General features: G+C 45.9%; 1 protein-coding gene and 1 pseudogene across 1 annotated transcript; both read right to left on the bottom strand.

Annotated features, from left to right (window-relative positions):
- Positions 1-796: 796 nt before the first annotated feature.
- On the bottom strand, positions 797-7247 carry LOC125546801 (uncharacterized; annotated as a pseudogene).
- A 2617-nt stretch (positions 7248-9864) lies between these two features.
- On the bottom strand, positions 9865-11511 carry LOC147987416 (uncharacterized). The gene is made up of 3 exons (XM_087542372.1): positions 10591-11511; positions 10448-10528; positions 9865-10005 (listed from the first exon to the last, which is right to left on the bottom strand). Exons 1-3 carry the CDS (start codon positions 11509-11511, stop codon positions 9865-9867), a joined length of 1143 nt encoding a protein of 380 aa, XP_087398498.1.
- Positions 11512-12006: the final 495 nt, after the last annotated feature.

Raw genomic sequence — 12006 nt, 5'->3', positions numbered from 1 at the left:
AAGGCGGCGATGCGATCCAAGAGCTCATTTAGGGAAGAGAGCTCCATTGGATCCATCTGCTCGGCAAATTCCAAGCAGACGTGGAGGCTGTTTTCGATGACCCGAGAAGTCATCGTCGGTGCAGCAGCCGAACGGTCGGTCATGATGAAACTGCCTAGCCGGAGGGTTTGGCCGACAGCCAGGGCTCCCCCGTCGGTAATGTTGTTTTTAACAATGAGACAAGGCATCCTTCCTTACGGCGACGGCACAATGGAACTCTCAATGAAAGCACCAATGTCGGTGTCAAAACCAGCGGATCTCGGGTAGGGGGTCCCAAACTATGCGTCTAAGGCGGATGGTAACAGGAGGCAGGGGACACGATGTTTACCCAGGTTCGGGCCCTCTTGATGGAGGTAATTCCCTACGTCCTGCTTGATTGTTTTTGATAATATGAGCAGTACAAGAGTTGATCTACCACGAGATCGAAGAGGCTAAACCCTAGAAGCTAACCTATGGTATGATTGTTGTTGTCCTACGGACTAAAACCCTCCGGTTTATATAGACACCGGAGGGGGCTAGGGTTACACAAGGTCGGTTACAAAGGAGGAGATATACATATCCGTATTGCCTAGCTTGCCTTCTACGCCAAGTAAAGTCCCATCCGGACACGAGACGAAGTCTTCAATCTTGTATCTTCATAGTCAAACAGTCCGGCCAAAGGATATAGTCCGGCTGTCCGGAGACCCCCTAATCCAGGACTCCCTCACCCTCCCTGGGGCAGTTTTCGACGCCGTGGCCATCCATGGACACACGCGGTCTACAGCGTTGACCGGATGCCAGAGAGGCTTGGATCCGAGCACAACTCTGATTCTTGTAAAAGCAAACTGTTTAGATAATCGATGGTGTAATATATCAGTCTTGAAGCTTTTCTGTGTTGTGGCTCTGTGCGGAGTTCCTCTGAGTTGACGCATGTACTTTCCTCATCAACGTTATGTAACCCACCATCAATCGGGTTGTCTTGTGAATGTCGCCTCCTCCTTGCAAAATCTCGGTGCCCCACGAGTTAACGTCCTTCATGAGTGTCCTCCTCCTCAGCGGTTCCATCGTTTCGCATATGGACTCAATTAACCTGTTCTCTTTGCTCTCCAGTGTGCTGCCTTTGAAACGATGGGTTAAGCATATACCTCTAGGCAGGGATGTGTGCGTGTTAAATAGGGCACAAGGCCGAAGAGATTACAGAGAGGAGGTTCGGGAGGTTACGATGGATCTCATCTATCTACAAGATAACTACAACGTCAAGAGAGATCGATCCTACCTGCCTAACCAATACAACACGATACACGCACGCCTACAACGTGATACACACGGTTTATACATACACCGTGTATATACGTAGAGAATACAATGTTTAACACTCTCCCTCATTCACAACTATCCAAGTTGAGATTGTGCCTGAAGGCTTCTAACTGCCGCAGAGTGAGTGGCTTGGTAAAACCATCTGCCACCTGATCACTAGTAGGAATGAACCTGATATTCAACAATTTGTCAGCCACTCGTTCACGGACAAAATGATAATCAATCTCGATATGCTTTGTCCTGGCATGAAAAATAGGATTGGCAGATAAGTATGTAGCACCAAGATTATCGCACCAAAGTGAGGCTGCCTTTGGATGATGAATACCCAATTCTGTCAACAAGTTCTGAATCCAAATCACTTCAGCAGTTGCGTTGGCTAAAGCCTTATACTCTACCTCTGTACTTGATCGAGAGACAGTGGGTTGCTTACGAGCACTCCATGAAATCAAGTTACTGCCAAGAAATACTACAAACCCCCCTGTGGACCTTCTGTCATCAGGACAGCCTACCCAATCTGCATCTGAAAAAGCACTTACTAGCATTGAATCTGACTTGCCAAGTCTAAGTCCATGATCCTTAGTTCCTTGCAGATACCTGAGAATCCTTTTTATTGTAGTCCAATGCACAGTTGTAGGATCATGTAAGAACTGACAAACTTTATTGACTGAATAAGAAATATCTGGTCGAGTCAATGCCAAATATTGTAAAGCTCCTACAATGCTCCTATACCTGGTGGCATCCTCTGCGCTAAGTACCTCCCCATCATGGAGAGACAAATTTTCATAAGTGGACAATGGTGTGGACGATGGTTTGCAGCCTTCCATCCCCATCCTCTGAAGAATTTCTTGCACATACTTCCCTTGTGAAAGCACAATACCATTTGGCAATTGTTTTACCTCAATCCCAAGAAAGAAATGAAGATTACCCAAGTCTTTGAGGGCAAACTCCTTATTCAAATCCTTGAGAAGGGCCTCAACTGCTTTAGATGATGAACTTGTAACAACAATATCATCAACATAAATGAGCATAAAATAGTAATCCCATGACGATGGTAAAAGAACAATGATGTATCACCCTTGGAAGGAAGGAAACCTAGTGACTGCAACTTTAATGACATGCGCGAGTACCAAGCTCTTGGTGCTTGTTTCAGTCCATACAGTGCCTTATCAAGCTTACAAACATGACGTGGAAATTTTAAGCTTTCATAACCAGGAGGTTGTCTCATAAACACTTTCTCTTCTAGAACACCATGCAAGAACGCGTTCTCTACATCTAGCTGTCGAATGCACCAGTTTCTAGACATTGCAACTGAAAGGATTCACTGAATAATAGCAGCCTTTACTACAAGACTAAATGTGTCCTCGTAGTCAATTCCATACCTTTGCTTGAACCCTTTGGCTACTAGGCGTGCCTTGTACCTGTCAACAGTACCATCAGATTTTCTTTTTTACTTTATAGACCCACTTACAGTCTATAATGTTCCTCCCTCTAGCTGGTGGAACGAGATGCCAAGTTCTGTTTTTCATAAGGGCAGCAAACTCCTCATCCATGGCCTCCTTCCATCATGGTTCACCAAGTGGTTCACTCACACTTTGCGGTTCACCTGTGGCACAAAAGGAACCCCAACATACACAGCCATCATTGTAAAGTTTGGGTTTAATTATACCACTCTGTGATCTGGTGCGGGAGCGTCCAGGAGGCGGCAAATCCGGGCGAGAAAGTTGTTGTTGAAGCCGATTGGATGAAGAAGACACATCGGATCTAGAAGGCGCAGAAGATCCGCTGGGGTGTAACTCCTGTAGAGATGCCTCGGCGCAGCCAGCCTCCTCTCGCATGCTGCTACTTGGCGCATCCAGAGACGTGCCGGAGGACGTGACCCCGCCTGGGCCACGCGGAGAGGGCCCAGCTGTGCCCTCTTGGGGCGGCGCCCGACCAAGGCCACGTGCGGGGGGCCCGCCTGGCCCTACCGCGGGAGCAGCCCGCTGAGCCGGCGCGTCCAACGTCCAACAACCGGAGCCACGTGCAGGAGGCCCACCTGGCCCCGCCGCGAGGTCATCCAGCCTGGGCGGCGAATCAGAGGCGGGCGCGGATCCCGTAGCCGATCCGCCTGCGCCTGACGCTGCAGATCCCGAGGGGATTCTCCCGCCCGGATCCGCACCGGGATTGGAGCCGGGATCATCTGCGGCTGCCTCTATAGAGTCCGATTATAGCATGAAATCATAGCCTATTTCACCTGTTTTTCCATGTTTTCTTGCACACTTTCAGCAGAGGCATTATGCGACATGGACACATGATCATCAGGTTCTTCTGCACCTCCGAGAACAAAGTGTGGAGATGGGAGAAGGTGGGAGGGAAGGAGGACAAGTTCTTTTCGGAGTTGGGTGCCGGCGTTTGGGTGAAGTTTTGCAGAAGGAAAAACTTGTTCATCGAACACCACATCTCTAGAAACATACACACGACCAGTGGACACGTCCAAACATTTGTAGCCCTTATGAAGACTACTATACCCTATGAACACACATTGCTTAGAGCGAAACTCGAGCTTGTGTTTGTTGAAAGGACGTAGGTTTGGCCAAACGGCACAGCCAAAATACGAAGGAAAGTGTAGTTTGGTTTTGTGCCGAACAAACGCTCCAGTGGAGTTTGATTATGAATGACTCGACTAGGGACACGATTGATAAGATAGAAAGCCGCGAGAAAAGCCTCGTCCCAAAACTTGAGAGGCATATAGGCATGAGCAAGCAAGGAAAGCCAACCTCTACTATGTGCCTATGTTTGCGCTCAGCGGATCCGTTTTGTTGGTGTGCATGGGGCACGATACATGGTGTGTGATGCTTATGTGCTCAAAGAACGAATGGAGTTTTGGTATTCACCACCCCAGTCCGTTTGCATAGCAAGGATTTTGCGACCGAAAAGGCGTTCAACATGTTGTTGAAAGAGATGAAACTTCGCAAAGACATCAGATTTATTCTTAAGCAAGTAGATCCAACTGAACTTACTAAAATCATCAATAAAACTAACATAATATTTTTGCCTGCCAACAGAGACGGGTCCAGGACCCCAAACATCTGAAAAAACTAGCTCTAAAGGAGCTTTTGATTCACTAGTGGAACGAGCATAAGGAAGTTGATGGCTCTTGGCCATCTGACATGAAACACACACAAGGAGGTGATCTTTTTTATTGGACACTGGAAGACTAAAATCTTGAAGAATTTTCTGGACCACCGGGAGAGCAGGATGCCCTAGGCGTTTGTGCCATCTTGATGTAGATGGCTTGACCACACTGAGAGCTTGTCGAGTAGGTGCATCATGCCGACCAGAAACAGGAAACAGGCGACCTCTACTCTTGCTTTGAAGAACGGTTCTCTGGGTGGCTCGATCCTTAGCAAAGAAAATTTCAGGGTAAATTTTGAGAAAAGCATTGTTATCTCTAATAAGTTTGTAGGCAGAAAGATGACTCTGATCAGATTATGGAGCATGGATGATATTGTTGAGTTTTAAAGAGCCATGAGGGGTGGTGAGAACCGAATGACCAATGTGGGCAATGTCCATACCTTGTCCACTTGCAGTGTGGATTTGATCTATGCCGGTGTAGCGGTCACGAACGGCGAGTTTCTCCAATTCTCCGGTCACGTGGTCGGTTGCACCAGTGTCAAGCTACCAATTCGTGTCCACCCCATAGGAGTGAATAGCATTGGCCGGGCGGTTTCCGCCTCCACCTCCTCTGCCCGCAGGGTTGCGAACGTTGTTGTTGAAGCCGCGGTCGAAGCGTTTCTTGCAGCGCCATGCTCCATGACCTTCCAGTTTGCAGATCTGGCACTTCTCGCGGTCACTGCCGTCACCGCCTCCTTGTTGTGGTGCAACGCCGCCGCCCGCGTTGTTGTTTTTGAAGCCACGGGGGCCACCACCACTGCTGCCACCGTTGCCGCCACCGAGGCGGCTTCTGTAGTTGCCACCGCCGCGACCACCGCCTCTAGCGGTGAGATTGGCGGAGTAGGAGGCAGTCTGGGCAGCGATGCAGGCTCCTGCCGACAGCAGCAGTGAGAAAAGTTCATTGAGGCCGATCGGCTCCTCGGTTGCCGTGCGGGCGGAGATTGCACAAACAAACCCATTGTAGTCGGGTTCGTGCAGGAGTCCTTGCAGGATGTGGTCGACGATGTTGTCCTCATCGAGTGGCTTGCCGGTGGCTGCATGCTCGTCGATGATGCCCTTCATCTTGGTGAAGTAGGGCGCAGCGGAGAGGACACCCTTGAGGGCGTGCTCGAGTTGTGAGCGGAGTTGGATCACCCTCGCCCTAGACTGCGACGAGAAGCTCTGCAACAGCGCCGCCCAGAGAGTGGCAAACGTGGTGCGCGTACTGACCTGCATCAAGACTTCTCGAGACAGAGATGCGATAAGAAAAGTGAGAACCTGCTGATCCTGGGTGACCCATATTACATGCTCGGGGTTGGGCGCGGAGGTAGGCTCCTTCTTGCCGGCGACGTCCTTCTCCGTAACGATCACAGCGGGGGGCTCCTAGGTGGAGCCGTCGATGTAGCCGGTCATCCCTACCGCCTTGATGTGCGGCAGGACTTGTGCCTTCCATACAAGGAAGTTTTCGCGGGTGAGTTTCTCGGTTATGGTGTGGCGGAGAGAAGCAATGGAGGGCGCGGCCATGGCTACGGCGGAGGAGGAGGAACTTGACATAGCTAGATGAGATGAAGAGAAAGGGCTCTGTATACCATGTGAAACGATGAGTTAAGCGTATACCTCTAGGCAGGGATGCGTGCATGTTAAATAGGGCACAAGGCCGAAGAGATTACAGAGAGGAGGTTCGGGAGGTTAGGATGGATCTCATCTATCTATAGGATAACTACAACGTCAAGAGAGATCTATCCTACCTGCCTAACCAACACAACACGATACACGCACGCCTACAACGTGATACACACGGTTTATACATACACCATGTATATACGTAGAGAATACAATGTTTAACACTGCCAATCTTGTTGAAAATCTTTTGGGCATCCGAAGAGGACGCATGCATCGTCCACATGGCATATGATACGCTGCAGACGCACATATACATTTGTAGCATGGCTTGTAAATTCTCCTTCCTGTGAACCTGGACGATGGCATGGACAAAGATGAGCATTGTTGAGACGCTCGTTGTGACAAACTGTGCGGCCGCTGGCGCGCCGCTACCGGCAGTGACCAGCTCTTCATCGATACCGGAGACAATTATTATGAGAGCTCGGATCCACCTCTCGACCACTTCTTGCAGCCAATACCCAGATCCACATTGGAGCTGGAACTGCAGCGGTTTGAGAACCCAATCCACGTCGAGCTCGATGAACCAATTCCTCAGCGCAGGGTCCAGGCCAAATGATTCCGTGAGAGATACGCTGTGGAATGCATGTACCATGCGCTGGGTGTAACCTTCGCTGCCCATTCTGTGAGCAATCGCTGATACCCAAGTCCGATGAGCCAACGGACGCCGAGTTGGAGTAGCCGGAGGTGATGGATCTCAAGGCACCGGAGTCGCTGGAGTAGGTGGATCTGCTCTGATCGGAGAGACTCGATCTGATGCGCCACTCGGGGCAGACGACGCACACGCTCCGGATGGACTCGCGCTAGGAGTTGGGCGGCTGGCTGAAGGCATCCGTGAAGCCGCTGGTGCTCTCCTCCGGCACGGGAGGAAGGTACGCCGCCGTGCTCTCCTCCGGCACGGGAGCAAGCTGACCCGCCGTGCTCTCCTCTGGCACGGAAGCAAGCTGACCCGCCGTGCTGCTACCTTGAAATAGGGCTCTAATACCTCTAACACACGCTTGACAGGTGGTACACCATTCTACTACTTTGTGAAGCTCGAAGAGATTGGTAGGGGACAAAACTATAACAAGTGTCGGGCTGGAATCAACACTAATAGTCATGATGTAACGATAATTTCGAGGAAGCTTCCATAATAATTTATGATAAGAACACCGATTGCCGGAACCGCGTGACAGCGACCAACGGCCACACTAGCAGCTGTTAGAAGTACTCCCTCCGTTTTTATTTACTCTGCATATTAGAGTTGATTGAAGTCAAACTTTATAAAGTTTGACCAAATTTATAGAAATGAATATAAATATTTAGCATAACAAATCTATATGATGTGGAAGTACATTCAACAACGAATCTAATGATATTGATTTGTTATTGTATATGGTAATATTTTTGTCTATAAACTTTGTCAAAGTTTGTAAAGCTTGACTTTGACCAAAACTAATATGCGGAGTAAATAAAAATGGAGGGAGTACATCCAGTGCATTCTCGTTCAGCCCCCACGAAGTTGTTGGGTAGCTCGGGTTCCATGGTACCTTATCTAACCACTCATTTTCTGCATTGCGATCCATGCAGTTACAATATATTGTTATTTTTTTGTCTCCGTAAACAAAACAACACATGAACTTTAAAATTTTCAGCACAACCAAACATTCTAATGTCAATGTGGAAAAAACTTTAAAAGTTATACTAAAGGGGCACAAATTAATTTGGATCTAAGCGTGTAGAATTTTTTTTAAATAAATTTGAAAAAAATCATTATTTGTATAGAAGTATTAATTAATGTTAAATGTTTTTTGTCAATCTGAAAAATATTCACGAATAAAAAAAATTAATTTTGAAACAGATTGTGGATTTGAAAATAAAATGTTTGAGAATATGAAAAAAATGTATGAATAAGCAAAAAGTTTATGAATTGGAGGAATAATCACACATTTTAAACAAAATCAGGAATTTTCAGTTACAAACAAAAACCAAGTAAAAGCTGGCTGAGAACACACGCATAAAAAGAAAAAAAACGGGCGAGAACCTTCTGTAAGGTTCCCAAAACCGGTTGGGAGGCCGGCCGAACACTTGCTGGGGGGGGGGGGGGGGGGGGGGGGCTACACCATGTACGGCATTTGGCGCAGCGTGAAATAGGTTCTCCGCTCGTTACCATCATCTACTTTGTACATCAGCTCTAAAAGACATAAGTTCAAAAATATTCTCCGAGGGTCCTTTTTAAGCTAAAAACAAAGCTTTGAGCCTAGCATGTGACAGATTCTGCGGCAAAAGCTGCTCCTGCCGACTGTAATAGTCTTTGTAAGGAGGCGTACAAGGAAAATGATCCGTTGGGAAGAACCAGGAATTTAAATGCTATCGTTCTATAATAAGAAAAGTAAACTGAGAGAAGAGTATGTAAAACAGACTATGTAAATGTGCATTGCATTTGGTTTTCTCGTGGAGCATACAAATGACTTATTATTGGACGAAATTTTGCAAGTTTACAGGTCATAAGACCATTTACATCGGCAAATTAATGAAAACATGGAAATGAGCAAATGTGCAGAGAGGAGATTCGCGAGTTTCGAACGGTTCAACCAAAAAATAAAGAGAAATTTTACAGTACATTATACTACTCAACATAATGGGTAGTATTAAGTTAATCTAACGATCAGTATGAGACCGTCAGATTTTGGCTGAAGGACATATTAGTAATTATGTTTTATCTAATTAATTAGACTGATCGCAGCCAACCGCCGCTGCAGGCCTCCGTCCCGAATGCCGGCGATCCATCGCTAGCAAAATAATCAACCAGCAGATCGCCACCCCACGTTCTCAGCCATCCAGACGATGCGTGCAAGCTGGCTAGGAGTGCCTCCATCCCAACACCGCATGCACTCCTCCCACCGCACCGTCATCCCAACGCTGCCAAAAATCGCAGGCTACGCTGCCTACATGCCGCCGGCGGCGGAAGGAACTAACTTAATGAACTAGCCACTACCAGAAACACGACTAAGCGTGTGGGCCAACAGCCGTCAGGAAAATAAAACTGGCCGTCAAGAATATAATTCCTGTCGGCCAACCGACAGGAACAACCGACAGCCATAGCCTGCCAGGAATGAAACAATATGCCTGCCGGTCGGCCCACAGGAATATTATTTCTGTCGGTTATTCCTGATGGTTGGCTCACACGAAAGAAATGCTCTGTCAGATTTATGCCTCCCGGAAAATACATATTCCTGTCAACCACCTGTCAGGAAAGGCCGCCAGGAAATTTGTACTAGGAGGCATTCCTACCAACTTATACCTGTAGGTTCAGCCGACAGGAATTTGTGCTAGGAAAGCTGCAACGTTCGTGCATTCCTGTCAGCCGTTGGCCGTCACTGTTGCATCATGATGTTTTTTTTTCATATTCCTGCCGGAAAAGCAATGTGCTTAACCCAGATGCTACAGATGTTACATTATTTCATAGAGACCATGTGAGAATAGATTTATATGAGAACATCAGACTTCATATATCATCATTAGTTCCATACATATAGATCAACAAAGTACACTTCAAGGCTACAATGGTACCATCCACAAAAGGACCTTCCAACTACAACAATACTAGCAAAATACGCTGGCTTGCAACTACCACCAGATGTTAGTTCTCATTCCTAAACCATACTGGATACACAAGTCCACAAAAGAGCGTATGAAGACCACCTACAGTCTGATGTTATCATGTTGTTTGAGCAATCAGTTTCCGCCATGGTTGGCTGCTGCGTCAACGATCTGATCACCGGCATTCCCAGTGGTGTCGTTCTCCTCGCTCGACTCCATGACATCATTGTTGCCATCAACCGCTTGTGAGCCGGCTTGAGACGAGTTATTTGTCCCCTGAATCAAGCCCAAGTAACCAAATTGTTATTTAATCTGATTTAGAACAATAAAAACACAATACTTTGTTGGATAATAAGTGGAGACAATAGAACAAAATAATTTCCATTTATTGATTAATGCTTGGCACCAAGAATGGATTTTCTTTTCATTTACATGTCCAGGCTACTTTGAAGTTCCAAATATCTTGATATAAAACATGAAAAAAAAAATTGGGCATAACAGCTAAAGAATCTTATGAGAGTAGACAAGATCACAGATGCAAACAGCCAAATATCTTGATATAAAACATGAAAAAAAAATCTCATATGCAACATAATGTTGATATTGCAGCTACATCAGCGTAGACAGGTCAGAAGGAATGCACAAATTCAAGTTGAGTAGTGGACATCACACATTCATCCATATGATATAGATAACTTCAAGTTTTTCATACACTTACTTCTGGTTGCGAAACAGCTCCATGGCTTAGTATATGTAGTATATGCACTGGCAACTCTTTTCCTATCTCCTTGAAAAGTGCCTGCAAAAGGAAGAAATGTTACTCGAGTTGATAATTGAGAAGTTGAGATCCATTGGTCACACACTTCTCGGATCACATGAAAATTCTGGAAAATCCTTATCAAAATCTTGCCAAGCCTCACCATCACATGGGTGGACCATCTTATCAGACCCGGAAGGAGTGTGAGAACGCATAAGCTTTGCGGTCTCCTCATTGGCATACAACCTTTGCAATCTATCTTTTAGAGGGAGGTACCGCAAAACTTTACGTGGGATTTTCTTTTGGCCTTCCTCGTAACGAGATGTGCCACAAAAGTCACACTTCTCTTTATGTTTGTTATCTTTGTAATACAACATGCAATTATTTTTGCACACATCTATTTTGACATATGGCATCCCAAGACCTTCTAAGAGTTTCTTGGATTGGTAGAAGTCTTCGGACAAATTAGATTCAGGAGGCAAAAGTTCATGGTTTATTTTTAAGGTATCATCAAAATGTGCAATGGACATGTTGTATTGTGATTTCATAGCCAGCAAACGAGCTACAGCAGAAAGACATGAGTGTTTTGTGTTCTCATGTACCAATTCATCGGCACTACTGACCATCCTATAAAAAGCCTTGGCAGAGGAGGTTGGCTCCTCAGTAACCGGTGGAGGATGGCTACCACCTAAGTCAACCAACATATTGTCGATTCGATCAGTTTCATTACAGCCCTCTTGATGTACTAAAGGGACAGATCCATCAGCAGCAGCTACAAAACTCTCACCATGTTCTGTCCAGGTTTTGTAATTTGGCTTATACCCATGTTTATACAAGTGTTTCTCTACAATGTGCCTTTCTTGCGGAAAATAATTCCGACATTTGGCGCATGGACACTTAATTTTACCACCTTCAGCTACGGAAGAGAAGGCCCGGTCTATAAATCGTGCAGTTTCTTCAAGCCATATATTAGAAGGGACTTGATCAAACACCCATCCACTATACATCCAATCACGGTTCTCCATTATTTAACCAAGAACTCATACTGAAATAAAATTCACAGAAATGGGGCTATTTCAGAAAAATAATAGCATACTAAAGGGCAGCAGCACAAATAACAATTCACAAAAAGACAATTGTTTCAGACATAAATTTAAGAGCTCAAAGCTATAACTTACCAATATACTTGTTCAAGCTGGGAAATTACGGCGTCGAAAAGGGTGGCCAGCCAACTCCCCTAGCTGTTCACTGATGTTTCTGGAATATGAAAAGATAAGATTATTCTAGGATTTATAGATCTTAAATTCACTTTAAATAAATAAATAAATAGCAGGTAGGTGTCACGGAAGCTACAACCTAGAAAAAATGAACAGTTAGATGGTCATGTACATAAGATACATGCTAGCTGTTCACTGATGTTGCTACAGAAGCTCCAACTTACGTCTAAGAACAACCAAAACTAATCTGTCCAAATCAACTTGCACACCAAAGAACTGTACATGGTCATGTACAACTAGTTT

Source organism: Triticum urartu, chromosome 2A, assembly GCF_056163025.1.
Source record: "Triticum urartu cultivar PI428250 chromosome 2A, HENAU_Tu73, whole genome shotgun sequence".
Taxonomy (NCBI): Eukaryota; Viridiplantae; Streptophyta; class Magnoliopsida; order Poales; family Poaceae; genus Triticum; species Triticum urartu.
The sequence above is the reverse complement of the archived record's forward strand: the minus strand, read 5'-3'. Positions and strand labels throughout refer to the sequence as shown.

Excerpts from the sequence above, each read along its gene's own strand:
- LOC147987416 (XM_087542372.1), bottom strand. The coding sequence starts at position 11,511 with ATGGAGAACCGTGATTGGATGTATAGTGGATGGGTGTTTGATCAAGTC. Across the intron at positions 10,529-10,590 it reads TTTCATGTGATCCGAGAAGT|GCACTTTTCAAGGAGATAGG; the intron begins GTGTGACCAATG and ends TTCCTTTTGCAG. Across the intron at positions 10,006-10,447 it reads GAGCTGTTTCGCAACCAGAA|GGGACAAATAACTCGTCTCA; the intron begins GTAAGTGTATGA and ends GGCTTGATTCAG.